Source organism: Poeciliopsis prolifica, unplaced genomic scaffold (assembly GCF_027474105.1).
Source record: "Poeciliopsis prolifica strain line A6 unplaced genomic scaffold, Auburn_PproV2 SCAFFOLD060, whole genome shotgun sequence".
Lineage (NCBI taxonomy): Eukaryota > Metazoa > Chordata > Actinopteri > Cyprinodontiformes > Poeciliidae > Poeciliopsis > Poeciliopsis prolifica.
Window position 1 is genome coordinate 1,351,529 of NW_026562435.1, and position 27,347 is coordinate 1,378,875.

At 41.0% G+C, this 27,347-nt stretch overlaps 6 protein-coding genes across 12 annotated transcripts; 4 read left to right on the forward strand and 2 right to left on the reverse strand.

Moving 5' to 3' along the window:
• Positions 1–619: 619 nt before the first annotated feature.
• Positions 620–2,430, reverse strand: magoh (mago homolog, exon junction complex subunit). Its single transcript, XM_055060515.1, has 5 exons — positions 2,247–2,430; positions 1,863–1,921; positions 1,473–1,583; positions 919–1,001; positions 620–833 (listed from the first exon to the last, which is right to left on the reverse strand). The coding sequence occupies exons 1-5, from the start codon at positions 2,335–2,337 to the stop codon at positions 734–736; spliced, it is 444 nt and encodes a 147-aa protein (XP_054916490.1). The 5' UTR covers positions 2,338–2,430; the 3' UTR covers positions 620–733.
• A 460-nt stretch (positions 2,431–2,890) lies between these two features.
• Positions 2,891–5,192, forward strand: aatf (apoptosis antagonizing transcription factor). Its single transcript, XM_055060501.1, has one exon. It carries the CDS (start codon positions 2,979–2,981, stop codon positions 4,599–4,601), a length of 1,623 nt encoding a protein of 540 aa, XP_054916476.1. The 5' UTR covers positions 2,891–2,978; the 3' UTR covers positions 4,602–5,192.
• A 141-nt stretch (positions 5,193–5,333) lies between these two features.
• On the reverse strand, positions 5,334–12,919 carry uck2a (uridine-cytidine kinase 2a). 6 transcript variants are annotated; one of them, XR_008608230.1, is made up of 8 exons: positions 10,654–10,789; positions 9,301–9,460; positions 9,075–9,171; positions 8,709–8,851; positions 7,730–7,827; positions 7,588–7,636; positions 6,958–7,160; positions 5,334–6,867 (listed from the first exon to the last, which is right to left on the reverse strand). XR_008608230.1 is itself a non-coding variant. In XM_055060512.1 (8 exons), exons 1-7 carry the CDS (start codon positions 10,753–10,755, stop codon positions 7,409–7,411), a joined length of 702 nt encoding a protein of 233 aa, XP_054916487.1. In that variant the 5' UTR covers positions 10,756–10,789; the 3' UTR covers positions 7,098–7,183; positions 7,399–7,408. The 6 variants fall into 6 exon arrangements, 4 of the variants coding, with proteins under 4 accessions (XP_054916486.1, XP_054916485.1, XP_054916484.1 ...); XR_008608229.1 differs by having other exon boundaries at positions 6,958–7,183; XM_055060512.1 differs by lacking the exon at positions 5,334–6,867 and adding an exon at positions 7,399–7,461 and having other exon boundaries at positions 7,098–7,183.
• tmco1 (transmembrane and coiled-coil domains 1) lies at positions 12,245–15,520 on the forward strand. Its single transcript, XM_055060514.1, has 7 exons — positions 12,245–12,446; positions 13,547–13,624; positions 13,721–13,780; positions 13,960–14,006; positions 14,114–14,181; positions 14,289–14,433; positions 15,115–15,520. Exons 1-7 carry the CDS (start codon positions 12,377–12,379, stop codon positions 15,211–15,213), a joined length of 567 nt encoding a protein of 188 aa, XP_054916489.1. The 5' UTR covers positions 12,245–12,376; the 3' UTR covers positions 15,214–15,520.
• Positions 15,521–16,509: 989 nt separating this feature from the next.
• Positions 16,510–23,171, forward strand: aldh9a1a.1 (aldehyde dehydrogenase 9 family, member A1a, tandem duplicate 1). The gene is made up of 12 exons (XM_055060502.1): positions 16,510–16,635; positions 16,799–16,957; positions 18,550–18,695; positions 18,938–19,067; positions 19,146–19,280; positions 19,367–19,563; positions 20,346–20,486; positions 20,590–20,778; positions 21,971–22,058; positions 22,139–22,280; positions 22,497–22,609; positions 22,717–23,171. Exons 2-12 carry the CDS (start codon positions 16,816–16,818, stop codon positions 22,809–22,811), a joined length of 1,518 nt encoding a protein of 505 aa, XP_054916477.1. The 5' UTR covers positions 16,510–16,635; positions 16,799–16,815; the 3' UTR covers positions 22,812–23,171.
• Positions 23,172–23,251: 80 nt separating this feature from the next.
• On the forward strand, positions 23,252–27,117 carry med8 (mediator complex subunit 8). 2 transcript variants are annotated; one of them, XM_055060508.1, is made up of 7 exons: positions 23,252–23,844; positions 24,038–24,159; positions 24,411–24,555; positions 24,632–24,772; positions 24,871–24,958; positions 25,038–25,235; positions 25,966–27,117. In XM_055060508.1, the coding sequence occupies exons 1-7, from the start codon at positions 23,761–23,763 to the stop codon at positions 26,034–26,036; spliced, it is 849 nt and encodes a 282-aa protein (XP_054916483.1). In that variant the 5' UTR covers positions 23,252–23,760; the 3' UTR covers positions 26,037–27,117. The 2 variants fall into 2 exon arrangements, with proteins under 2 accessions (XP_054916483.1, XP_054916482.1); XM_055060507.1 differs by having other exon boundaries at positions 25,038–25,277; positions 25,966–27,115.
• Positions 27,118–27,347: the final 230 nt, after the last annotated feature.

A 27,347-nucleotide genomic window follows, 5' to 3' on the forward strand; every position in this document is an offset into this window, starting at 1 on the left:
AATTTATAGATTATTTTTTTATTCTGGATACTTGAGTATCCAGAAATACAAGAGATTAATCTTTGACAGCATGTCTAGTAAATGATTTATAAAGACTTTAGTGAAACTAGTGAATTTCACTTTTTTCCCCCTCAGGACTTGAACATATCAGCTGTGTTTCAATATTTGTCACCTCTTGAAAATAAATACTGAAATTTGGTCTTCCTGTACAAAATGCAGATATAAATTTAAAAAAGGACAGTGAACAGCTGAAACATGTCTCCATTTGAAGCACTGTATCAGATTATAATTTAAACTAATTTACATCTAGTCATTTGACAGATTAGAAACATCAATATACAATAAAACAGAAAAAAACATCTCTACAAGTTACTTTCTACTAAATGTTCAGTTTGTGAAACACTGGTCCATTTATTTTGAGGAATAAGTAAAAAAAAATACAAGCTTACTTTAGCATTGTATCCAGACTCCAGTCCTAATTTAATTCAATGTTTCTCCAATATTGCATTGGAACCATGATTTACTATCATTTAAACCAGTCAAATCACCAGTAGTTGGATTTCTGCTAATCAGATGCTCAGTGCAAATCTTTGGTATCTGACAAATCAAAAGGACACCATTACCATTTTTATTGTTTATTTAAAATAAAAACTTCCACCAAAAGCAAATGTACAAAAGCGGTCGTTTAACAAAAACATCAGTTAACGTAACTAAAATCTTCCAAGTGGACATTTTAGATGGGCTTGATCTTGAAGTGGAGCCCAATCAGACTGAAGACGAGACATTTCAGATCCTGGACCAGGTAGTAAAACACACGGAGTCCTTCTGGATCCCTGGAATGAAGCAGAATAGTTCAAGTCCAGCCCCTTCTGACCGTAACACATGTACAGTAACACACTGTTTTCAAGTGGAACTCACTTTGACTGGTTGACATCGATCAAAGAGCCAATTTTGGAAGTTGTGAATGAAATGTGCTCATCTCCAATGACGATCTCCAACTCCTGAAAAATAAACACAATCACAGGTTAAAGACACGTCCAGATATAATAAATGACATTTTTCAAACACCTGATCAGTTATATAAAAAAAATCATGAAGGAACAATTAAAATAGACAAACCTTAAATTACTTATTTAATTTCAAACAACAATCAAAGAGTAAGAATAAAAAGAAGCAAGTAATGCAAAAAAACAAAACATTAACGTTTTCAAACATGTCAGATGATCTACCCAAAGCAGCACCTATGAAATTTTGACAACATTTTGTAAAATATTTTCTCTAAAACTATACTCAACAGCTTCAATCCATATTCCGACTCCAAAGAAGCGCATATGAGATCACATTATAACCTGCACGACTAAATCAGATCTCACTCAAATAAGATTTCAGAGATGTTAAAAAAATATATATTAAATAAAAAAAACTTTTGTTCTGATGTGGATCAAAGTGGGGAGGATCACATCCTTACTAACCTGCCTTCCAACCCTGTCAGGAGGCGGCCACAGTGCATCATCTTCCTTGGTGATTTCGCTGTCATCAATGATGCGTTTCAGCTCCTCCATCACACTTTTGTGTACATATGCCTGGTTGGTGGAGAGGAGAAACAGAGTAATCACCGGAACGGTGTAAATCATTCAAATATGAATCTGATCTCACCTCAAATACATTTCATATCTACCTAATCATATCACTTAATGGATGTAAAACAAAAACACTTCATCAATAAAATATATGGCCAATAATTATTCTCTCATAGATGTTTATTCCAAAGGGAACATAACACCACAGATAATATGAGACGTTATTCACTCTGGAGGCAGTTTTACGTCAAAAATAATCAGCAGAAATTGGCCATAAATTACCTCTTTTCTGATCATGACGTCATTCTTGTAGTTGCTGTTGTTTGCGTACCTCAGCTTACCTTTAAGAAAAGATTTCCATTAAAATAACATACAATGAATGAGGTACACATGAGGACGAGCCACGAACCTAAACGCCACATGGCTTTTACGCTCTAAAATAAAAACAGTTCATTATTACTGATTTCATTTTAAATGTCCACAGAGTCAGTACAACACCCTAAATGCTGATTAGTAGTTTGCGGTCACACGTTGATCTACAGAATAAATCTTGCACTCTAGGCTCGCTGTGAATCCGCTGCGGCCTGCTCCAACCCCTGTTGCTAACAATGTTAGCTTCACCGGAGGAAGATATAGCCCTACGTTTTACCGCCAAACAACACCCACCGTCAGGTCTGAATTCAAATTCCAGGAACTCGTGTCCAAACTTTCCCTTGTGTCCCACATAATACCTCAAATAAAAGTCACTTGTTGACATATTTAAACCCTAAATTATGCTATTTATGGTGAAGATTCAGGAAACAAATCTAGCTAGCAAACGTAGCTCGCAACCGCAAGCTTCGACAGTAACGTAGACATGCGCAGTGTAGACATTTCTAAGGTGCATTTAGACTCCGGAGTTTTGTCTTGAAGGTGATTCCTAACGCATAATATTAGCAAGGTTGTACTTAAATCGACTGACTGATACAGTTTAAACCAGAAGTTTATATATACTAATATAAAAGACACATCTTCCAAAGATGTGTCTTTTATATATACTAATATAAAAGACACATCTTCCAAAGATGTGATATCAAATGTCTCAAATAGTTTAAAGGCATAGCAGTCTTACTGTATTTAAACTTTGGACTTTGACAAAAGTAATAAAAAAGTGCCTTATTATTATTTATTTTATTGTATAAATACGATATTGTTCAAATAAGTAAATATTCAGGGCAACTGTTAACTAAACCATAAAAATAAAAGGTGTCGTTGAACTCGGCTCAAATGTTCCCTGAGAGACAAGTCGCAGGGTTTATTTACATGTACTTCTCGGTTTCGTCGCATGTTACCAACGTCAGACGCATTGTGGTCTCATCAGGAGCCGCTCCGCACGTGCAAACATATGAACTTTGTATCATGGCGGGCTCGTTCTCCCAGGAGCTGGAGGACCTGTTGAATCCGTTGCCTAAGTTTGCGGATCCAGAGGACGATGCAGATGAGGCAACCAAAGCCCGTGTGGTCGAGAGATTCGACGAGGACGACGAGGAAGATGTTGGGGTCGGGGTCGGTTCTCTCCGGAAACGCAACTCCTCCCTGCTGCTGGACACGGACAGAAGGTATGAGGGGAAGCCAGTGTCCCGTAAAGAGCTGCTCATGGACGTTGGAGAATCAGATAAGGAAGATGATGATGATGATGAAGAGGGTTCTATAGAGGAAGAGGAGGGTGATGATGATGATGAAGATGATGAAGAAGAGCAGCTGGAATATTTGAGTAGATATTCAAAACTAGCTGCTAAAGTGACACCACAGGGAAAGGACTCTGACGTCACTTTTCCTGAAGAAGTGGACTTTTATAAAATGACGGAGGGCATGGACGACCTGGGGATGAGTGAAGATGGTGAAGATGATGGCAGCGGTGAGGAGTCTGAAGGCAGTGATGAGGACGACGGCTCTGAGGACGACGAGATGGAAGAGGAGCAGGAAGGAGACGCTGTCCACACGTTTTCTAAAGACAAACTGGACGAGGAGGTAGAGAAAGGCAGGGCAGTGAAGAGTCAGCTGGCTCTCTGGGACCAGCTGCTTGAGGGCCGGATCAAACTCCAGAAAGCCCTGGTGACGGTCAACCAGCTGCCTCAGCCGCCTGCGTTCCCAGAGTTCAAGAGGAGAGGTGGGCCTGAGTACGCCGGGGCTCTGAAGAACACCCACAAGGCCCTGAAGGCTCTCCAGAGGTCCCTGCTGGAGCTGCATGACCAGCTGCTGTACCAGAGCCCAGACACACGCCCCATCGCCATGGGGAAGCCTCCAGCTGGGAGCGAGGATGATGAGGAGATAAACAGCAATGGCGATGAAGAGGAGCAGAGGTCATCGGTGGACGTCGGCGCGCCCAAAAGGAAGCTGGACATGGCAGAGTACCCCGACTTTATGGCCAAACGTTTTGCAGCTTTTGAGCCCTACCGCAACGCCACGCTGCAGAAATGGCACGACAAAACCCGCCTGACCACGGGCAAGAGCAACAAAGGTTTCGGAGCATTTGAAAGGAACATTCTGACCCAGGTGGAGCAGGTGCTGATGGACAAAGAGAGGCTGCTGCGGCGCACCCAGACCAGGCGCTCCGAGTACAGAGTCCTCGGCAAGAGAGAATCTTCTGCCGAGATCCTCGAAAACATCCCAGAGGAGGAAGAGGTCGCCGAGCATCAGCCGAAGTTAAACTCGCACCTGAAAGATCTGGACGAGGACATATTCGACGACGACGACTTCTACCACCAGCTGCTGAGGGAACTCATCGAGCGCAAGACGAGCGCCACGGATCCCAACGACCAGGTGGCCATGGGCAGGCAGTGGTTGGCCATCCAGAAGCTGCGCAGCAAGATCAAGAAGAAGGTGGACACCAAAGCTAGCAAGGGGCGCAAGGTGCGATTCCAGGTCCACAACAAGCTGGTGAACTTCATGGCCCCTGTGGACCACAGCTCTATGAGTGACGAGGCCCGCAGCGAACTCTACCGCGGCCTCTTCAGTCAGAACACCGCAGTCAGGGAATAATGCTTCAGAAAGGAGAGCAATGACCTGCAGGAACTTTTCAGACCTGGTGGACAGTTCTGATAATGTAGTTTGGTAGTGTTAATTGCTCAAAGGACAAGCTAAGTTCTTTATCGCATTTTAATCATTTAGGAAGACCTCAATGCACTCACAAATCAGCAAGAGACCAGAATCTGTCGATTTTCTCTGAGGACAGATATTAGCGTGGTCGACTAATATCTGATTATTTTGTTGCACCTTTTGTAGTTCATAAAAACCAGGGAAAGTTTATGGACATAAACTCTGATCCATCATCTTGAAATTCCTTCATTTTCTGTAAGAATCCGACGAGTTATTTTCTCTTTATACGCTACCGTCTCTAGAAAAAATCAACACATCAAAGATACGAGCTTAGAAAATACCATGTCAAAAATCAATGGATTTTAGAGATCAATGTCTCCTGAAATGTGGGAACTTATGTAATCTTTTGTTTCATATGATCTGGTAAAGATGTGATCACAAGTGAGTTGTTTCGACATATTCAGCTCAAAATACACTTCCACTGTATTGACACAAATAAAAACATGTATGCTGGTATCTGTAAAGATACAGAGATTGGAATCAACTGTTTTTTTTTCTTATCAAATCAAATTCAATCCGCAGAGTATTAGGGCCAGACTTACCTATTTTTCATATAATTTTGAGAATAAAGTCATAGTGAAAATAGTCAGAATAAAGACACGACACAACACAAAGTTGTAATATTGTGAGAAAAAGTTATTTTATTGAGAAAAAAAATCAATAGTCATCAAGATCTTATGTGACCAGCTTGGCAACGCTGTTATTTGCACTATTGTTTCAAAGTCCATCATTTGATGCTGATGTGTTAAAAGATGAAATCATTTCCTTATTTGCAAAATAAACTGAACATTCCTCATCTTAATTGTTTTTAAAAATGAATACTTAGCTTTTCTAATATTATGACATTATTCTGGTCATTTTATAACTTCTCATAACAGTTTATTCTTAAGACAACTGTCAGAACGTTTTTTCTCATAATATGGTTTTTTCTTAACCTGGCCCCAGTAAAATGTTGAAAATCAGAAAAAACTCATTTTTCACCAGTTTTAGTTCAATAAAAAATTAAAAATGAACTGAAATTTGATAGTTTGACTTGTTTTGATAAAGAGAAACAATCCTGTAATGCCAACATACTCAAAGAACTCGCAGCATGTATTTCACTTTTATGCAAAAAGTTAGAGGAAAAATAATGGAGAGGAAGTGTTGGTCTAAATCAGACTCCCAATTCAGACCACAAAGAAGCCAGAAATCTATTTCTGTCAGGAATAGTTACCCCATAAAGCATGCAACATTTCCTTTAGCTATTCAAACAAGAATTATAAAAAAGAAAGAGACTTGGAGTCAACCCATTTTTCTGTGCGCTTCATAGTTTTTCAAGCAGCGTTTAAAGCATTCTCAATAACGAAAATAACTTAATATGACAGATTACTGCAACTTAGCCCAAGTGAGTTCAACTGTAATGTTTGTGAAAAAGTGAGAGCTTCAATAACAGGTGACATTTTACTCAGTTCAACAGTAAAACAAAACTAACCTGAAGAGAAACAACAGCAGAGTACCTGAGAAGATTAGAAAATGTTCTGTACAAAAATGTATTAGAAAATTTACAGCAACTTTCCACATCAGACATATTAAACTTAATGACTGTACCTTTTAATAAAAGAAAGTCTGCATCAGAATATGGAAGCAATTGAATTGCTCCGATTGTTTGTGAATGAGTCCAGATCATTTTGAACTAAACATCTGCAGCTGGTTCATAAAGTAAAGACAAAAACCATCTGTGTTTCAGACACAATGGTCCCAGTTAAATCAGAGGACCTTAGGGGGAAACTGGTTTCTTAACCAGTCTCAAAATTCATTTTAACAGATAAAGCAAAACAAATGCAACAATAAAACCAACTTATTTCAACTTTAACTTGCATATATGGACATATTTGTTACCCAGAAGACTTCAAGTGAAGAAAGACAATAAGAGACAAAAAAAAACAAGCGTTTGCTCCAAACATCCGAGAACCAATATGAAAGAAGAAAATGTTCAGAGGACAATGTTTGGGTGAAAATGTGTTGCTAATATCAGAAGAATAGGCAGACTGGTTGAGCAGAACACCATTTCTGATTTTACAACACATTCAAGTCCATTTTTGTTGTAAAGCAGCTCTGGCCCTGAATCAAACTGAAATTGGATCATGAAGTTCAAACCTAAACGAGGAAACTGGAATCAGAAAAAAAAGCTTGAATCAAATTCTCTATATTTACAAATGTCTTTAGTCAGAGGAGAATCAGACCGCTGGAAGACGTTTACAGTTTCTAACTGGTGATCCTCAGCACTGACGAAGAAGAAGAAGAGCACTTAGAGGCTGACTTGATTTCAGGTCAGTGGGGCCGGCTGCTGGACTCCACGCCGGGCTGCTGCTGCTGCTGCTGCTGCTGCTTCATGAACCCGTATCCATTGATCCACCCGTTGGGACGTTTGGTCAGGCCGCCATTCAGGATGTCCTGGATGTGCTGGACAATCAGGTTAATGGCAACTGTAGTCAGAGAAAAAGACGAGGTGCATGTCACTGACTGTGGCCGGTAAAGTTTGTAGTTGAAACTTGAGGGACTGAGAACAAATGTTCAGGCCTATAAAAACTTTAAAAGGTACAGCATTTCTTCATCAAAACAGCTGTTTTATGTGGAGAATAACAGGTTCAAGTTGGTCAAATTCATTCAGACAGAAAGTTAGAAATCTTGTTGTCTTCACCTGTTAAGTTTCAGATGCCCCTTTTCTCAGCCCAGACAATGCTGTTTGTCCCTAATCTTGCTTCTTTAGCTCCCAGAGACAAAAAATGTGAGCTCAGAGATAAACAGTAAACACAGCTGCATCCCTCAAGATAACCCTGTTGAGTCTAGTGAATCTACGTTGTTGGTAAAACGCAGTCAAAGTACTCACCGGTGTTATCAACTCCTCTAGGAATTATCACATCAGCGTACTTCTTGGTCTGAACAGGAAGGGGAGAAAGAGAGGGAAGGAAGGTTGTAGTCCATATTCATGGTTATCGAATGCAAACGGCAGGACCAGAATGCACACTCACTGGCAGGCAGAACTCCTCAAAAGCAGGCTTCACAAAGTTCATGTACTGGGCTAGAATGCTCTCCAGGTCCCTGCCGCGTTCACTAATGTCCCTCAGCACTGACAGAAAAAACAGACAGAAAGCTACCTTCAGGAATACTTAGCTTGACAAAACATCCACTGCAAAACACCAAAATGCCAATTTGAGGAATTGAATAAATCATCACAAATCCATGCTTCTGGTCATGGCTGTGCTTAAATAAACCTCTAGGCCTTGAAATTCTAGAAATAAAGGTAATTTTCCAGCAAAACATTAGCATAAATACAGTCGCTATGAGTAACTATGTCCATCCACTACATGTTATTGGAAAGATTTCTCTTGCAGATTGATGCAAAGCATTTTACAACCCAGTGACCACTACCTACGCAACTTTTAAACTCCTAAACTGCTACAACATGACACAATGTGAGAATGTTCCAGATATAACTAAATCTTGCAGGACACACTCCAGTTCACATTTAGAACAGTTACTTCTAAGTAAACCTGCTTTGTGTCTACAAACTTCAAAAACCAGAAGCACCAAAGTATATGTACCAAGTGTTATGTTCTCTGTTACAAACACTGGTAATGGCTCACAATCTTCTAACCGTCTGGACAAGAAAGTCTCTGAGTAACACTTTTAATAATATAACACATTCAAGCCTAAAAAAGGTCATGGTAGCATAAGACCTCACCAGATGCCAGGCCAAACAGTTACAAACAGAAAACTGAGACATATTTGCAGCAACTGTATGATACACCTTCTTGAACCTAGACAAGAAGAGCTGAGGAAGTTCTGAAAGCAAACGCAGTTCAAGTCGGTACTAGAGACCAGTAAGTCTATTTACTGGGATAAGGCCAGTTTGTCCTCTGCTTTCTAATTGTGGGCCTCCCCAAACATTACAAAACAGCCCAAGCACCTTTAGTTAAGCATCTTTTCACTTTAAGAACATGACAACACCTCTGCGCGACAGACGTGTGTCTGCATCCGTGTCCACAAACAGTTTCATTTGGAAAAGGTCTCGAATCTCCTGAGAGTAGAACATCAAGATGCCTTCAAACAGCACCACATCGGCAGGGTACACCGTGACCGTCTCTTCCTTCCTGATGGACAGAGAGCAAACACAAAGCACTAAACCCATTTCTGCTATTTCTTGTTATGTTCATATGAGACGTAAGGTCTCCATACGAGACCATATAGGACATGAGGTTCTTATGTCTTATATGAACATTATGTGGACATAGTTATGTCTCACTATACCCGAGTTCACACAAGCTATCATTGTTCTTCAGAGTTGTAGGATTTTAAGGTCAAGAAAAGACGTACCTGGAATGGGAGACAAAGTCATAAACAGGAATGTGGACAGTTTTTCCTTCCTTGATGTCCCACAGGGTCTCAATTATAAGGTCATTATCAAACGCATCTAGACCGAAAGAAAGAACAAAACAGTAAAAACATAACTTCTCAAACAGTTGAAGTTGAATAAGCCATTTCTTACGGTTAAAAACTTTCAAATCCTTCCTAAATGAAGAGGTGAAGACCACTGCAATACCTGGGTGGTCAAAGTTGAACTGGCCCTTGAGTGCCTTGGCCTTGTGCTCTGGGGTCAGGACCTTGTAGAAGCTGTCCTGACTGAGGATGGCCACTTGGCGCTGGTGGTGGTCGATCTCGTTCTGGCCCAGCAGCTCCATAATTTTGTTGCACACCGATGACTGGCCAAATGAGAACATAAACACTGAGCAGAATTATCAGAATCATGAAGTGGATTCTGAGTTTTCTGAAACAGTGCCTTGCCAAACGGCACATTGGTATGTGACAGGAGGACGCTGGAATCCAACCCACAACTTTCATATTGCAATACAATGAAGCTTCCCACTAACACAATCACACTGTCTGTATTACATCCTCTCCTGTAATGTTAAAAAATTTTTTATCAATAATTATGAAACTTTATTCATTAGCAGGTTATAAAAAACAACACTTTCTTTGATACCCTTAATGTCAACAAAGCTTTAAAACAACGTAAAATCTGGTAATATTGCAAGATGGGGGCGAGGGGAGAATAGTATACTTTTGGCTTATATTTAGCGCACAAAATACATAAATGTATCCAACCAAGCATTAAATAAATCCAAAGTTGACATAAAATGTTAACATAGCTGTCTTTGCAGCTCACAGACAAACACAATAAGAAGAAATACAGTTTAACCCCCATCTGGATCACATGGCTGGGAAAACAGGTGTTTCTGTGAACGGTTACTCTCAGACAGTGGCGCATAACATCAGGAAACAGAAACCACCAACAACCACAAATAAAGTTCTGCCCATGGAATCGACTACAACTTCAGCTTATTGAAGTTAACAAGGCAATAAAATAAAATCCACAAGCTTTTTTTCTGCAACATAGCCATGCACCAAAGCAGCTTTTTCTTTTTTATAGAATAATGGACACTGAAAGATTTGTAAGCTTCAACATTCTGTAGACTTTAGGAATAAAGCTGATCAATGATATGAGGAGAAAGAACAGAAACAGTACACGAGAAACAAGAAGAAGGGATACATGATCCCATAATAAAACACTGCAACAAAATCCCTCCATTTTATTCTAAAGTAACACATTTTGCTTCCTGGAGAAATGTTGTAATTTATTCTGATTTGACTGAATCTGCAGCCTCTGCACAGCTGCTGCTGATAAACTGAAACCTGCTCATTCTCTTTGTTCATATGTTTTATATATATATATTACCCTTCTATGTTACTAGTCATGCAACAGCATACGGATACTGCAAAGGATAAAAAAACATAATTAAAGGAACCAAGCAAACAAAAAAATTAGAATCGATCACAACGTAAGACAATGATTTCAACAAAGAACACGTTCGGCTGTTGTGATTGAAATGCCAACCTTGCCGCTGGCCGTGCCCCCGGCCACACCGATCAGGAACGGTTGCCGGTGCCCGTCACGCTGGCCCGGGTCACCCGGCTTTGTCTCGCTGTCTGTCGGCATGCTTCATCTGCCGGCCGACGCGGTTTGTGCATGCTGGTGTGTGTGCGCGCGCTCCTCCTATTTCATCACGGTGACGGTGAGGAGGCGGATAGTGACGTCAGATCACAGGAAATGAGAGGGAGTTCAATTCGGTTCATTTATATCGAGACACTTTACGGAAACAAAAGTGCCTCGAGACGACTCCTGGTGAGGTCAATACATTCCGACTTGATCCTGTTATCAACAAGTTCAGTGTAAATTGTTAAAACTGGTTTGTTAAAATGGTTGTAGAAAACCCAGCAGACCCCACAGAGACACTGACTTTGCAGAAACCTCCAGCAACAACACTCCAGGTGCCGAGCTGTAAACTCTATGAAGAGACAGTTCAAATCTGCAAACACTGCAAATTTGGAGAGTAGAAGGGGGATATAGCAGTTGTCAACATGCAGTCTGAGCCTATGGCTACAGTAAAGGATAACCACGCTAAACTTTCCCAAAAAGGAAAGTCTTGGTCTTAAATGCAGACTGGTGAGGAGCCTGATCAGATCTTTCTCCCATTCTACTTTTAGAAACCTCCAGGAGCCACCAGTAAATTTTACTTTCTGGGAGCAAAGTGTCCGGTTACAAATATTCAGATCTGAGGAATTAGAGTTATGACACTTTTCTGCTAAAGATATTCTAGCAACACAGCCCAATCACTCCTACATGATACACAAAAAATGTAAAGGCAGACCCCAATTAATCAGATCTTTTGTTGTTGTTTTTTTGTTCTGATGAGGCCAAATGTGAAAAATTGTGCTGCAATTTTTAAAGGTTAGGTTTTTCAACAAAACTACACAGCACATCACAAAAAAATTACACCCACTGTAAAACATGGTTGTGGCATTCTTTACAATGGGTAAAGCATGCCAAATATATATATATATATATTGAACCTCAAAGACCTCACTGTTTTCTCCAAGGAAGAGATATTTTTATCTTTCATCATCACAAAGGAATAAATGCATTAATCATCAGACATGACGGGGTCTATCATGACAAAATAAGGCTTTTAAAGAGATTGAATTCAACAAAAAATCTTGACAAGGAGTAAGCAGTGACCCTGACTGAGAAGTCAATTAGTTTGTCTCAAAATTAATGGACATATACCAAAACACAGCAATCAGTAGCAACTGAGTGATAGAAAAATCACTTTTAATCCTTTTAATTCTTCCTCAAAGTGCAGGGGACTGAAGTGCTTGCCTCACCTTTTAGATCATTATATATATATATATATATATATTATATATATATATATATATATATATATATATAATATATATATATATATATATATATATATATATATGCAAATACAATTGAAGAAATTGTCTTTCCATTTCACAATTATGCACTGCTTTGTTACTCTGTAACATAATATTACTAAAAATAGACAAGTTCTTGGTCGAAAAGGTTTTCTGTTTTGTGTTTGTGCGTGTTCGTAAGCGTGAATAAACCGGAAGTGTTTCCCAGCTGAATGACCTCTGCGTAATGCTGACAGAGCTCTATGAAGCTCCGTGGAGAGAAGGAGCTGAGCCGCTCAGGGTTTAACTTGTGTCTGGCCTTTGTTCTGTGAAGCGGCTCCGTCAGCCGGAAAACCACCATGAGTACCATGTTTGCAGACACCATTCTGATCGTCTTTATTTCGGTCTGTACGGCGCTGTTAGCAGAAGGTGGGTGGAAATCCTTTTTAAGAAAGCTGCCGTGTTTAACGGTGTTCAGAAACTCGACCGTGTACATATGTGTATCGTTCCTGTAAGATTCAGGGTGGAGAAATGATATCAGCCTTGGTGTGACAAGTCATTTCTAATGTTTTCTGGACCTACAGTCGGAAATGAGGCTTGAATTTAAACTAGCCGAGAATGCTAATGGCTAACATCTTGTGGTTCCGGTTGGTATTTCAAAACAAAAGTCTCACAGAGCTTTAGCAGATATAATTTTTTGATGCCTCGACATGTATTTGACTGTGTTGATAGTTTGTTAGATATGGATTCTACTCAATCTTTAATGGCTTACCGATAAGTGCAGGCATGACTCCATTCATCTTTTGTGGAGTCCTGTCAGCCGCGTCTCTCGCAAATCGGGTTTTCGAAAGATTTATGTGGACACAGCACACCCTGCTGGTTAAAGACGGATTAACAACCACAGTTCATACAGGTATTAACGACGGAATAGAAATCTTCATTTGCTTGATTGGAAATTATCCGAGCAAAGCTGCAAAAGAGTGAGAATTAGAAGTAGTCAGGTACCCCTCCCCGTCCACGCCCCCCCCCCCCCCCAAAAAAAAAAAAAAAAAAAAAAAACTAATGGGAGTGATTGTTCTTTGTTGTTGTTTGGTCTTTGTTGGAAAGTAAATTAACAGGAACATGGGTTGTGACAGACATGCTGAAAAGGTCAACAGGCCGGTGACCAGGCCCTCTTACATCGGTCACGCGCCAGATATAGGACCAGTAGCTGAAATTGAAATCTTCAGTAAATCAAGCTGGAAACTGGAAAAAGTGGACATCAACATAATATGCGATGTTGATAATATGTGTATCAACATTGGAATAAAATGTAAATTATTTTTATATTTTGTTGAATAGCCAGAAATCTGTGCAAGATATCGACTAGTTAGACATTGAGATCAGTTCAAAACACCAGACAAAGGCTTTGTGAACTAGAAGAAGCCTTATAAATATGTATGTGATAAAGTAGATATTTACAGTTATCATTTATTTTAATAAAGAGAATACAGTTTGTGACATTTGTACATATTCTGCTCTGTTGGCAGGGATAACCTGGGTTTTAGTATATCGAACTGAAAAGTACAAGAGGCTAAAGGCTGAGGTGGAAAAACAAAGCAAAAAGCGTAAGTGCTCCAGAACGGGTCTCCATCATGTGACTAGACTGGCATCTATAGATGGTTCTTTAATGTTGTTCTTTACTCTTGTTTCTCTGCTGTCAGTTGAAAAGAAAAAAGAAACCATCACTGAGTCTGCGGGACGTCAGCAGAAGAAGAAAATTGGTAAGAAGCCAATGAGTTGTCATGGGAATCGGCTCACAAATGGCATTGGTTTGCTGTAACTATAACTATGTTCCCATCACTTTACATAATATGAAAAACCTAAGACACTACCTTGTCATTACATTATGTGATGGCGTATCACATAATGTAGCTCTAAAATAAACTGTGTTCTGTTACAGAAAGACAGGAAGAGAAGCTGAAGAACAACAACAGAGACCTGTCCATGGTGAGGCTTATGACATCCAACCTGTCCTTGACTTATTGAATGATACTTCAACATGGATCCTGTAGTTTTAGTCAAATATTGTTTTTCATTGGTGTGCTTGTTCCTAGGTGCGCATGAAGTCCATGTTCGCAATTGGCTTCTGCTTCACAGCTTTGATGGGCATGTTCAACTCCATGTGAGCTCCACTTTTGATCAAAACAGACTACTTAGAAATGAAACGATATAAAAGTTTTCTAAAGTGCAATAAATAAACTCAAAACTTCTTGTTGTTTTTCTTGGCAGTTTTGATGGAAGGGTTGTGGCCAAGCTGCCGTTTGTGCCGCTGTCTTACATTCAGGGGCTGTCGCACCGCAACCTCCTGGGCGAAGACTACACTGACTGCTCCTTCATCTTCCTCTACATCCTCTGCACCATGTCTATCAGACAGGTAATTATGGTGTTTTAGATAATCCAGAAAAAGACTTTCTTACCTTTAAAGATATTCTGTTGCTTACTGAGTGGTTGTCATGGCACAAATTGATCCTGTGACTTTCTATTAGTGGATCAGCACGGGTCAGGTGTGACAAAACAACACGAATCACCTCTCTGATGTGAAAATCTGGCTCTGTCAATATCCCATACTGATATTGCTTCAGTATTTACAACACCACACTGTTGCCAAATCTTTACAGACATTTCAAAAGAATAAAATTGGCATCAGCCAAAATCAGCTTTTTGAAGATTGTTGTTCAGCAAGAAAACTGTGATCAGTTCATCCCTAAATCATGTTTCAAGACATAAAAACCAAATGTGAAAATGCTGGACCCCGAACGGGATTGGTCTCATCGTTGAAAGCGCTTGGTCATGATGACTGTGGACGAAGTGCAGCTATCAGCAGCAGACTGTCTAAAAACACCTGGATCAGTGACAGTGTTGTATCATCAAGAAGGAGCTGATGTGAGTTTAACAGAGTTCATCTCTACATCAGCCTCATACGTCCTTTGACCCCCATCTTCAAGTCAATATTCATTTATTTCAACCTTTGACCCTGAATAAACCAGTGAAGTTATGACTGTGAAAAGAAACTCCACTGCTTCTAACCAGATTTTTCTGTCTGTCCTCCTTCCAGAACATTCAGAAAATGCTTGGACTTGCCCCCTCCAGAGCCGCCACCAAGCAGGCAGGGGGGTTCCTGGGACCTCCGCCCCAAGCGGCCAAGTTTTCCTAATTGTCAAGTCACCATGGCGACCCCATCAGAGCGTTGATGGAACTGTTTGTGCTGGAGCGAATGTCTTGCCTGTTGGAGCAACTATGTTGTTTGATTACTTGTTGTGTTTTGTAATATTTAACTTAAAAGTAGAGGAGAAAATAGAAAAGTTCAGCTCACACCGTGTTCACCTCACAACATGGGCCGGTCTGAGATTTTAATCTTTTATTGACACAATAACATCTGAACGCCTTTCAGTATTACTGAATGTCATCATCTCTATTTTGAGTAAATTGCATATTAATAAAATTTTTACGATTATGTCATATTTCTCTGCTTTCTTTATTTTGCATCCCGTTTAGATGTGAATGACAAAGTAAACATGTCCAAAATATTGTTTCAACTTTTATCTCAGACTTTGGAATTTTCAGTCATATTCAAAGAAAAATAATTTTCCATTTGGAGCAGTACGTTCCCCCTAAAATGATCTCTTTAAAATAACCATGGCAGAAAAAAAAGTTGTTACATTTCCTTTATCACAGCAACTTGATAAAGAAAATGTATCAAGTTGATGTAGTAGCTTGTATCAGTTGCTGTTCTAGAAGAAAGATAGTGAAGGTAAACACCAGCACTGCTTCCATCTGTTCAGTGTTTACCTTAACAGAACATAAAACAACACAAACCCACAGCATCAGTTACACAAACATCATTCGCCTTCCTACTGTGCTTGATTATCAACTCTGTATTAATGACCAAACATTTCTACTTTACTCTCATCTGTCAAAAGAGAATTGTTCCCAAAATCATGTTTTATTTCATAATGCATATTTTCTGTTTTGCATTAATTTTTCAAAATGACAGTAGCGTCTGGGTGTTTTTGCCTGAAGTTAGATTGGATTAATTAAAAAGAAAAACATGGATCATATCATTTTCATTGTGCTCTGACTAGCAAAATCCTACTAATGAAGGTGTTTTCTTTTTATATTACAGCTGTTAAGTTTCATAAAACAGATAAAATGATATTTTTAGAAGGTGATGAATCGCACTGTGCTCTCATGCAGGCTGTATCCTTGGAGACAGACCAGCTGGTTTTACAATCTTGTAAAGTTTTTTATCTCGGGGTCCTTTTGAAATTCTCCTCACTAATTTGCATTGTATTGTTTTACACTCAGTTTAGAAAATTATCTTTAAAAATGCTGTTTTTTCCTGGTGTCCATAAACAGTGGTGTCCTGCGTCATGCAACAGAAATGACTGGCTCTGTTTCAGCTGCTTTATTCATCTTTATCGGAGTTATTAGTTTAAAGTCCGCCTGTTTCTGCTCAGCCGCAGCGAGGAGCCGTTTCTCTGAAAAGAGGTGTGTCCTGGCTGCTTAAAAGGGCCGGAAAATCCTCCTTCCAGTCCGACCAGACGTCCATCTCGCAGCTCCTCTCTGCAGACTAACGGTACAGTTTATTTCTCCAACAAGTTCAAGAGCTTTTATAAGCAACAATAACGGCGCGTGCGCTCCGTCCTGGCGTCGCGTTCTTTGACTAAGCTAGCTTATATGCTCTGCTAGCTCTCTGCCTTCCCAGCCTAATATTACGTCATGTTTTCTGAAACTTTCAGGTACAATCTGTGTGAAAATGGCCCAGTCAATCCTCGATACGATCTCCGGAGCCTCCACTGGAACCCTGCTGGTTACAGAGCCTCTGAACTTCTGGGCTGGAAAACGGGTGAAGCCCAGAGAGGAGAAAAACGCCGAGCCCGTTTTCGAGCCTGCAACTGGTAATGCATGTTAAAAGTTTGCTCTGGCGGTAATGCATGTTAAAAGTTTGCTCTGGCGGTAATGCATGCTAAAACAACAGCACAGTCTAGAGGTTTAGTCTGCTTTCTTAGTAACTCTGCTCTGGAGTTGAATTTCGGAGAGGAGTGGCGACGCTGAAGTTGGCTTCTGATTTGTAACCATGACGCGCTATTTCGCATCTTTTTGGAAATTGTCAGCAGAATTACATAACAATAATATCAGGCTGACGAAATGTAGACTAAAGGGCGTCTTTATCTCAGACTTCGAGATTCCTGGAATAAAGAGGAGCTGCATTGCTTACATAAAAGACTATCTTCATGTAAATTTTTATCTTTATCTTTGCATAAATAATAATATTCAATAATATTTGGATTATTCAAGAATGGTTGATAAACTCACACAGTCTTGGAGAAAAACTGGGTTACAAATTGACTTTTACCTTTTTCTCTCTCCTTGTCTGTATTTTCTTTGTTTTTGAAAACCTGATTTTATCATTTTTCTTAGCAGCATAATAACCGCCAGTTGTTCTTGTCTTCTACTGACTGCTGCTGAGTCACATGCACCAAGCTGAAAATAATCATTTCATGGAGATCCAGGAGAGTTCAGGGCAAATATGGATGTGTGTGTTTTTGGTCTGGGAACATTAAATTGTTACTGCTAAAAATAATCTTAGAAAACACAATTTTGTAATTGACAGGGCCCCATTTTTTTTTTTTTTTCTATGAACAATGAATAAATAAATTGTGGAGGGCCCCGGGCCCCCTGTCGGTCAGGGGCTCTTAGAATTGTCTTACCATTTCCCTGCTATATGAGCCCCTGGGGTGGGAGAAATATGCTGCTGAATCATAGTATTTCTGACAACTTTTAAGTTCAACAGTAGAACACAAAATGAAAGAACAGTCAGGTGTTCAAACACTTCTGTTTTCTGTCAGACAACAGAATTAGACTGTCCTATTTCATTTTTCTTCCATATTCTATCTTGGCTTTAATCAATTTAGAAATTCTGAATTTCATTCACTGAATCTATGGGCTAAATCATAACTTTACATATGAGAAATCCAGTTTATAATCAGTGAGTCCTTTATTCTATTTGGCAAAGTACCAAATAAGGAAAGTTTTACTGCAGGAGCTTTGCAAACAAAATGAACGTTCACACATAGGAAATTTATTAAAGGTGCTTTATTTAGTTTAGGGACAATCATTTTCAGGTTTACCAGACTTACCATTTATTGAAGTTTTCCTCAAAGTAAATGGTAAAGGAACCAAAGGGATTTGGACAAATAGAAATGTGCAGTTTTGTAAATGCAAGAATATTTTTTATTGTTCAGTGTGGAAATTTTCTTTCTAGGTTTAACTGATCTTTCTGGGATTGAACTGTAGAAAATCAATCTTAAACTCAAAAGTTGTGAAATAGTCCTTTAGAGTCTGAAACTACAGATAGATGCTAACTTCAGGGCTGCGGGGTGTGACGAGTTTAGGATTTTCTCCCTACTGTTTAGTGGAGAGAAGAGGGGGGAGGATCTATCAGTACAGCCCAGCTTTCTGAGGCTTATTTGCCTTCCTATTTGCTCAGGCCGTGTCCTGTGCCAGCTGGTGCCCTGTGGGGCGGAGGAGGTGGAGGAAGCCATCCAGAGTGCCCACTCTGCCTACGTGAAATGGAGCAAGATGTCTGGCATGGAGAGAGCTCGGTGTATGCTTGAGGCTGCCCGCATTATCAGGGTGAGCCGGCCAGGCGGCTTTGAAGCTGTCCAACTTTTACTGTCCTTATTGTGCAACTTAAATCGGAGCTGACTGTTGCAAGCTCGCAGTGTGACACTAGTTATTCATTAACAGGAAGCCCTCCCTCCTTTGGATTTGTGCAAAATCCTCCTTTTGTGTCTGGTTGGCCCATTTTAGGTCACATGAAGGAGTTCGGTTTATTTTCCAGTAATGACTCTGCATTTTTGCTCCCAATCAAACAGGAACGGAGGGAGAAAATTGCAAAGCTGGAAGTGATCAACAATGGCAAGTGCATCACCGAAGCCCTGGTGGATGTGGACGTCGCTTGGCAGACAATGGAGTTCTACGCCGGCATGGCCGGGACACTCACTGGTGGGTGCGGCGATGTCTCTTTGTGTTTTGAAGCGTACTTTCTGTTTGTCTCAACGTGGGTTTGTGCTGTGACTCCAGGTCAGCACATCCAGCTTCCTGGCGGAGCCTTCGCCTACACCAGGAGGGAGGCCCTCGGGGTGTGCGTGGGGATCGGGGCATTCAATTATCCCTTCCAGATTTCTGTCACCAAGTCGGCTCCGGCCCTGGCTTGTGGTCGGTGAACGGCAGCGACTTTCAACTCTCATTTTTACATAAAGTCACTAATAAAAGAGATGGGAGTAAAACAATGGTTTTTCTAGGTAATGCCATGGTGTTCAAGCCGTCTCCCATGACTCCTTTGACTGCTTTGGTTATGGCTGAGATCTACAAGGAGGCAGGAGTTCCTGATGGCCTGTTCTGTGTGGTCCAAGGTGGAGCAGAGACTGGCACTCTGCTCTGCCACCACCCCAAGGTGGCGAAGGTTTCCTTCACAGGCAGTGTTCCAACTGGCAAGAAGGTACAAATGCTAAAAATGTGTTGGATGTTCACATTTGGTTCACACAGCAAAAAGTTTAGTCTGTTTTCAAAATCTAAGAATCCACACATTACAATAAAACATTATAGCTATAACAGGGTTATCGCTTGATAACAGCTGTTTCTGATGTTTGAAACATCGGAATGTTTCACTCGACATTCTGGTGGGAAAGAGTTCAGAGTAAACAAACATGGCCGACTAGCAAGAAGCAATGGCAATAGTTTGTGAGTCAAGGTAACGCAGACAAAATACAAAGACTTCTTTGATGTCTACCAGGCCTTCTGATCACTCATGGCAGTAGTTTTGTCATCTTCATGTAGAGTTCCCCTTTATGTTTCCTTCACCTCTGATTGGCTAACCGTCATATTCAACGGGATCCATGTTTGTTTGTCCCCAAGGAACACCGCACACACTGCAATATCAAGCTAAGACATTTCAACTTGTTGAATATCCCTGACTTTATATTCGAGCGGACCATGTCACTTTTAATAATCTAGTTTAATTGTATGGCACATTTCAGCAACGAGGCAGTTCAAAGTGATCACACACAGAGGAATATCTGTAGCTCATTTTTAGAGCCATCACGATAACTGGGGTGGCCTTAAGATATTTGTAAGGGAGGGAATCAGGACAAAAATTGGCATGAAAGTCTTGCCTTGTGAACGAGGCTCTAGTTGGCAAAAGAATCAATTCTTTTGAATAGCAGCACCTAGATTTACCTAAATGAGTTAGAATGACTCCATCCCTGCTGCATGTCCTCTCAGGTGATGGAGATGTCTGCCAAGGGGGTGAAGCAGGTGACCCTGGAGCTGGGAGGGAAATCTCCCCTCATCATCTTCAAAGACTGTGATCTGGAGAACGCCATAAGGGGGGCACTCATGGCCAACTTCCTGACCCAGGGCCAGGTGAGACTGACAGACATCCCATCCTTATTGGCTCGTGTCACTCAGCCCGTCTGAACCAGGGCGACCTCTGTGAGCTCTTACAAGGTGTGTGTGAAATGTGTAGGTTTGCTGCAATGGAACCAGGGTGTTTGTACAGAGGGAGATCATGCCACAGTTCCTGGAGGAAGTGGTGAAGAGAACCAAGGCCATCTCTGTGGGTGACCCGCTGCTGGACGGCACCCGCATGGGGGCCCTCATCAGCAAGCCCCAGCTGGTCAAGGCTCTGGGGTTTGTCACTCAAGCCAAGAAGGAGGTTGGTTCATTATCAAAGTTGGATTGGGAGACTTAAAAAATGAGGCTATGTTCACACAGCGGGTGAATGCAACCCAAACCCAACATAGTCCTCGAGGGCCAATGTCCTGCAACTTTTAGATGTGCCTCTGCTGCACCACCTGAATAGAATAATTGGGTCATTAGCAAGGCTCTGGAGAACTGATCTACACAAGGAGGAGGTAATTAAGTCATTTCATTCCTGTGTTTTGTACCTGTGGCACATCAAAAAACTGCAGGACAGTGGCCCTCAAGGACTGGAGTTTGACACCCCTGAGCTCGATAAAACAAACAATTCTGAAAAAATCAGAATTATGAAATCTGAATGAAGCACATCCCATGCTAACTCCACCACTCCTGGTTCTGACCACACAGACTTCCCTTAAGCAATTGCTGTTGATGCTCCACAAAAGGTCATTGCTATTAGTTGTGCTTTCTTTTTTTTCAGCTTCCAATGCTGAATAACTTTTATAATCCATCTAGTATTAGTACTATGCTCGTCTATGCTTGTCTTTGCTTTGGCATCTTAAGCCTTTCTTGTGCAAATTGTCTTTAAAAAAGAGTAAGAAAAGACTGTTTCAAAAACCAGAAAAATAATACATGTATTCTTAGTATTTATTTAAAGGCTTTACAGCACGTGTCCTGGAGGGCCACTGCTCTGCAACTTTCAGAGCCGTCTCTGTTGCACCACAGGATCCAAAGCCTCGAGCAGAACACAGCTTCCAGTTTTATATAAAGTGTTTCATTTGATTCACATAATTTGACAATTTGGTTACAAAACAAATTGCAAGCTTACACATTTTGTTTTCATAAGGGAAATTAAACATTCAAGGAGGTCATGAGGATGGTTATCAGACCAACAAGAAACAAATCAACAACTTGATTGCACTACTGAGTTCAGAAAGACAGCTTCAGAAAACCCTCCAATCAACATGTGCATTACAGAAGAATCTTGATGCTGATATGCATTCATTTACTCATAACCCTTAAAATTTTCCATCACAACATTCACACAGAAGTCTGATTGTGACTGCATTTAATTAGTAGCATGAACGACCAAAATAAAAATCACATTTCAACACAAAAATCAGAATTGAGCATTCAGACCTGCTGTGTGAACGTAGCCGTAGATCCTGAGTTTCCAGATGTCATCGTTCTCTTTGTGGTTCTGCCAGGGAGCCAAGGCGCTTTGTGGAGGAGACCCTTTTGTCCCCACTGATCCCAAACTGAAGGGGGGTTATTTTATGTCCCCTTGTGTCCTTGGTATGTTTGACTCCTTCACCCATCGCCGTAGTGATGACTGGTTTCTGTCAAATCACGGTTCACACACCTTCTGTTGACAGAAAACTGCAGAGACGACATGACCTGTGTGAAGGAGGAGATCTTTGGTCCGGTCATGTCCGTCCTCCCTTTTGACTCCGAGGATGAGGTGATCCAGAGGGCTAACAACACCACCTATGGACTGGCCTCTGGAGTCTTCACCAGGTGAGCAACAGCCAGCAGGCTTATCTGAAACCAGCAATGAGCAACGATCTACCACTGCTTCCCTTTGAAGAGGAGTTTATTGCTTTCTCTAGGTTGGATTTTATAACGGTCTATTCATGTTGTTCCTTTTACTGCAGTAGGTTAATAAAGCTCAAGTCTAGACAGAGGTGGTTTAATCTTTTACCACATGAAATAAGCTCCTCCCTCCACCTGCAGGGACATTTCTCGAGCTCATCGTGTGGCAGAGAGGCTGGAGGCGGGGACCTGCTTCATCAACAACTACAACAACAGTCCTGTAGAAATGCCATTTGGAGGTTACAAGATGTCAGGTAGCTTGTTGGGAGGTTTCTACATTCATGAACAATTCTTTCAATTTAACTTTGAGAGAACATGGGAAGTGTTACCAGAATGAACCCAAACTGTTGAATCTCCCCAGGATTCGGCAGGGAGAACGGCCAGGTGACCATCGAGTACTACTCCCAGCTGAAGACTGTGGTTGTGGAACTGGGAGATGTTGAGAACCACTTCTAAAACCTGAAAGTTCACATGCAACACTAGAAGTGGGCCTGAAGATTTGGGCGTTCTACAATTATGTGCCACAGAAAAGTTGTAGAGTATAAATCTGTGTACTTACTTTGAAACCTGAAGCAGTAGATCAGCAGTGCTTATTTCCTGCACCGACTTCCTAGCCACAAAATGTGACTCCACCTTAAGATTAAGCTACTATACTGATTGAGATGTTCATGCGACCGCATAGGTATGTAATGTTAAAGAAAGAGGCCTAATAAATGTGCATCAGCATTGGAAGGAAACCTGTGCCAAATGGTGATTATGATTGTTTACTTGAAAGTCTTTGTCATTTTACAAAATAAAACATTTCAGTGACCATTATCTTTTTACTTCAGAAAGTAATTCATTGAAATATTTTACACTTCAGTTATTTACCTACTTCTGTAACTTGAGTAATCTTTGTGTAAGTAATGTGGAACACCAGTTTTAGTATCTAAAAGATCAGCACACTGCCAACACCTGGTCAACTTGAGGTGTTGCATGAGCTCACTACTTCTTCGACTCAGTCCTCCATTTATTTCAAAGGGAATTAAAATGTAATCAATTGTCTTCAACCCAATGGTTGAAGTGATTCAAATGTTGTAACAGAAGTCCGCCTGAAAGTTCCAACCATAAAGTAGACTCTGTAATTCGATGTACTTATAGTTTGAAAAACATCAGATGGTGTATTTGAAAAAAAAAAAAATCACGTTTAAAAACTGGATTCCTTGTAGTGCTAAAGTAACGGTGAGCAGTATGGTTGAACATTGTCTCTACGAGCGGAGTGAAACTGGGGGAAGTTGTTTTTTCACTGAAGGATTCCTGTAAGCTTGTCACAAAATAAAATCATCGGAGTTATACAGCACATTCATATATGATAGAAGTGTGATGAACGACTCTTCCAGAAGATGGCAGTAATGCAACAGCTAGGATGCAAATTCCCATAAACTCCAGAGAAGAAGAACCGGTTTGTTTCATTTCTCTTAACCAGATAGCTTGTAGTTCAACAATGCAGGTAAGTTTGAGTCCCAAACGCTCCTTGAAGAAATGCACCATTCATCGAAAGGATAAATGTTTTAGTTTAGCACAACTTCCGGTTTATTGTGCTCATATTAACACAGTAGTTAGCCCAGCAGGCTAAGCTCTGTGGCTCATAGCTACATGGCTAAGTTGCTAACAGTTGTATTTGTGCTGCTTGTTTTTCTCAGCAACGCGAGGAGAAGCAGTTGGAAGCCTCGGTGGACTCTCTCATCTCCCTGGTGGCTCTCACGAAAAACGCTCTGCAAAGTTTCATCTACAAGCTGGAGAACGAATACGAGCGACTGACATGGTGACTAAATATTTGACTCCAAACTGCAGCAGCTGCTCTGAGTCTTCTTCCTCTGTTTCCTCTGAAATCATTTTGCTGCTCGGTATCACTGGGCCAACATCAACTATGGAAGAGTTCATAGTCAGAAAGTGTTTATTATGAATGAAATTAAACTTTACTTTCTCTTCATAGGATGAAGAGCAAGCTCATCTTTTTCTAGTTTAATTGTAGAACATTTTACCACAGCAGCCATGTGTGTTGATCTCCCTCAGGCCCAATGTTCTGGATAACTTCGGTCTCCTGTCTGGTCAGCTGAACACCATCAATAAGATGCTGAAGAACGAGAAGACGCCGTCGTTCCGCAGCCAGGTCATCATCCCTCTGGTGCTGTCCCAGAAGCCAGACGACGACCTAACGGTGGGTGTGTTCTCACCGTCGTCCTCCTGTGGTTTTGGATTTCTGTCTCTCATCTCTCTTGTTATTCCCCCCTCAGGTCCTCACAGAGCAGCGTGTCCCGGTGTTCAGCCATGAAATTGTCCCAGACTACCTGCGGACCAAACCCGACCCGGAGGTGGAGGAGCAGGAGAAGCAGCTGAGTACAGAGGCGGCGCGCATCGGTCCGGATGTAGCGCAGGTCAGTTACATGTCGTCTTGACTCCTTTATTTTCATATTTCATATCGAACAGTTGGTGTGTTTTACATTAACTCCCTCATTGTTGGATCATCGAACAGAAACAGATCCAGGCGCTGAATAAAATGTGTTCCAACCTGCTGGAGAAGCTGAACAACCCACGTGATGACAGAGATGCAGAAGGTGCCGGTAGGTCTCTCCGCTCCGCTCCGTTTGTTTCTTTCTGGATCCTGATTGAAATCAAATCCTCAACATGTCTCCCCATCAGCGTCCCGATTGAACAAACCGTCATTTAACCCCGGAGACACCAACGCCTTGGTCGCTGCTGTTGCGTTTGGAAAAGGCCTCTCCAAGTGTAGGCCTCCGGGTCCCATGGCTCCTGGACATCCAGGGCAGGGGCCCATGATGAGCGGGGGGCCAACCTTACAGCAGGTCACTATCGGAGGTGGTGGAGGCCAGCAAGCAGGTATGGGGGGACCGGTAGCTCCACAGCAGCAAGGACAGCCGGGTAAGAGGCCTGGTTTGGAGAGCGTTCAGAACTCAGCCCACACACAGCCTGATGCTGTTTTCATCTAACTACCAGATTTGGATATTATGATCATGTTATGTTATTCATCATGTTTTAACACGTTTCCATTCCAACTGTTAAACAGCAACAGTTTAAACATGACATTTAAGGAAAAATAAATTCTAAAAAACTTGAGGGTGTTTTTTTTCTAGCAAAAAACTTGAGGGTGTTTTTTTTCTAGCAAATTTTTGACTTTAGGAAATTTTCTGACTTTTGATACTCAGAAACGTCTGTTTTGTTTTCCAGAATAATTTCAAAGATCTAAAAATTTCAGAGTTTTTGGGCAGAAATGTTTTTCTAATACATAATATGTGCATCAGACCAGTAAAAAACAATTTTAAAATGTGAATTTTAACAAAGTATGTTTAATATCTGCTTTAAAAGTTATTTTCAAAGGTACTTTTAATCTGACAAACAACTCGGACTGTAACTTGACTGGAGGTGGATGTATATATTTGCACCTTTCTAGATAAATTATTGGGAAATAACAATAAGATTAATTTAATTTATTGAATTGTCATCCCACACAGATATTGTTCATGTCCTGGTCGTGATGAGTGCATGTAAACCTCTGATTGGTTTGTGACGGTTTGTGAATGTTTACAGTTGTTTTCTGTTTGTCCTCCAGGGAAAATGCCAAGCAGCATCAAGACAAACATAAAATCTGCATCTGCTTCCATGCATCCCTACAACCGATGAGCTTTCTGCTTCCTTCCTACCAGCTCAGCTCTTCAAGGAAACAACGGGGCTGGAGGAAGCTTCCCCAGACCAGGGACCTGCAGCCTGTGGCTCCGGAGCCACAGTGGCTCTTACTAACTGAGTCGATGAAGAAACAACTGAGGTTTTAAAAATGCAATAACAAATACAAGATTGTTCATGTTAATTTCCACAACAGCATAACAAAAGTATTGTTCATTTTTATTTAGAACTGTTTCTCTTCTCAGGCTGGAAACTGAGAAAATGTAACCATTATATTTTGGAAAAGGCTTTTTTTTTTTTAAAGTATGTTAAAGCCTGAAAGCAGGATTCTTGAGGTTGTGCTTTAAAAATGACAATACATTTTCTGCTGTATCTAATGATCAAATATTATAAGATGCCTTTTTATTTTTGAAAGGATCATGTAATATTTGTGGCTCTAACCAGGTTTATGTAGTTGGACTGAGGGCAGGAATAACTGGATATTGCAGTTTTGGGAACCAGACCTTCTGTTTGCAGCCACTAGATGGCACTATATCAACATTAAAAAGCCTCAAAACAACTTTCTATATTTACACTGTTCATATAATATCTATCTTTTATTACATTTTTTCTACAATAAATCAATACAAACACGTCGTTGTTCAGTGACTAGATTAAATCAGAAATAAACCCAGTCCGGATGGATTTTGTGGACCAAACAAAAACATGAATTTCGCTTCGTTTCTTCTTCATTCTTTTTTTCTCGCCGCAGCAAAAGTGAGCGTAATGAGCCCGGACGTCTCTCTGTGTGGCCTGATAATGTCAAAGTGTTTAAGGGGGAAATAAGGAAGTATTGCTGCTGTCGTGTGAGGGGGTCCTCCCTCTGACTCCCTCTGTGTCCCTTTGTCTCCCTCTGTCTCCTCCAATCCGCGTCCCGTCCTGCCGGTCAGTCCCAGCGCAGCGGCCGCTCTGCAGTCACTGCGGCCCGGCCGTAGCTGACCTACATCCCCGCTGTGTGAGCAAACAGGCCGCTGTCTCGCTGCGTCAGGCGCCCCGCTGAGACAGACGGCTCAACGCTGCACAAGGTCACTCTGGGTCACGGAGGAACGGAGGGCCAGGTTCCAAACAAAGAGCCCAACACGAAACATCCTGCAGAAACAGCAGCGAGGGGCCCTTTAAATGTTCAATATCTGCTTCGGGATTATTTCAGTGAGTCAAACGAGACTCATTGATTCCATATTGTAATTTATTGTGACTACAACAGTTTAAACCTGTTTTCTGTATGACCACAATATGTTAAGAACCTTCTTAAAATGTCTTCATAAAAAAAAT

Excerpts from the sequence above, each read along its gene's own strand:
- tmco1 (XM_055060514.1), top strand. The coding sequence starts at position 12,377 with ATGAGTACCATGTTTGCAGACACCATTCTGATCGTCTTTATTTCGGTC. Across the intron at positions 14,007-14,113 it reads ACAACAGAGACCTGTCCATG|GTGCGCATGAAGTCCATGTT; the intron begins GTGAGGCTTATG and ends GCTTGTTCCTAG. Across the intron at positions 14,434-15,114 it reads GCACCATGTCTATCAGACAG|AACATTCAGAAAATGCTTGG; the intron begins GTAATTATGGTG and ends TCCTCCTTCCAG.
- med8 (XM_055060507.1), top strand. The coding sequence starts at position 23,761 with ATGCAAATTCCCATAAACTCCAGAGAAGAAGAACCGGTTTGTTTCATT. Across the intron at positions 23,845-24,037 it reads CTTGTAGTTCAACAATGCAG|CAACGCGAGGAGAAGCAGTT; the intron begins GTAAGTTTGAGT and ends TGTTTTTCTCAG. Across the intron at positions 24,773-24,870 it reads TCGGTCCGGATGTAGCGCAG|AAACAGATCCAGGCGCTGAA; the intron begins GTCAGTTACATG and ends ATCATCGAACAG.
- magoh (XM_055060515.1), bottom strand. The coding sequence starts at position 2,337 with ATGTCAACAAGTGACTTTTATTTGAGGTATTATGTGGGACACAAGGGA. Across the intron at positions 1,922-2,246 it reads ATTTGAATTCAGACCTGACG|GTAAGCTGAGGTACGCAAAC; the intron begins GTGGGTGTTGTT and ends CTTTTCTTAAAG. Across the intron at positions 1,002-1,472 it reads CTGACAGGGTTGGAAGGCAG|GAGTTGGAGATCGTCATTGG; the intron begins GTTAGTAAGGAT and ends TTTATTTTTCAG.
- uck2a (XM_055060509.1), bottom strand. The coding sequence starts at position 10,755 with ATGCCGACAGACAGCGAGACAAAGCCGGGTGACCCGGGCCAGCGTGAC. Across the intron at positions 9,461-10,653 it reads GGGGCACGGCCAGCGGCAAG|TCATCGGTGTGCAACAAAAT; the intron begins GTTGGCATTTCA and ends TCATTTGGCCAG. Across the intron at positions 7,828-8,708 it reads CACACGTCTGTCGCGCAGAG|TGCTGAGGGACATTAGTGAA; the intron begins GTGTTGTCATGT and ends TTTTTCTGTCAG.
- aatf (XM_055060501.1), top strand. The coding sequence starts at position 2,979 with ATGGCGGGCTCGTTCTCCCAGGAGCTGGAGGACCTGTTGAATCCGTTG.
- aldh9a1a.1 (XM_055060502.1), top strand. The coding sequence starts at position 16,816 with ATGGCCCAGTCAATCCTCGATACGATCTCCGGAGCCTCCACTGGAACC. Across the intron at positions 18,696-18,937 it reads AGGCTGCCCGCATTATCAGG|GAACGGAGGGAGAAAATTGC; the intron begins GTGAGCCGGCCA and ends CCAATCAAACAG. Across the intron at positions 20,487-20,589 it reads ACTTCCTGACCCAGGGCCAG|GTTTGCTGCAATGGAACCAG; the intron begins GTGAGACTGACA and ends TGAAATGTGTAG.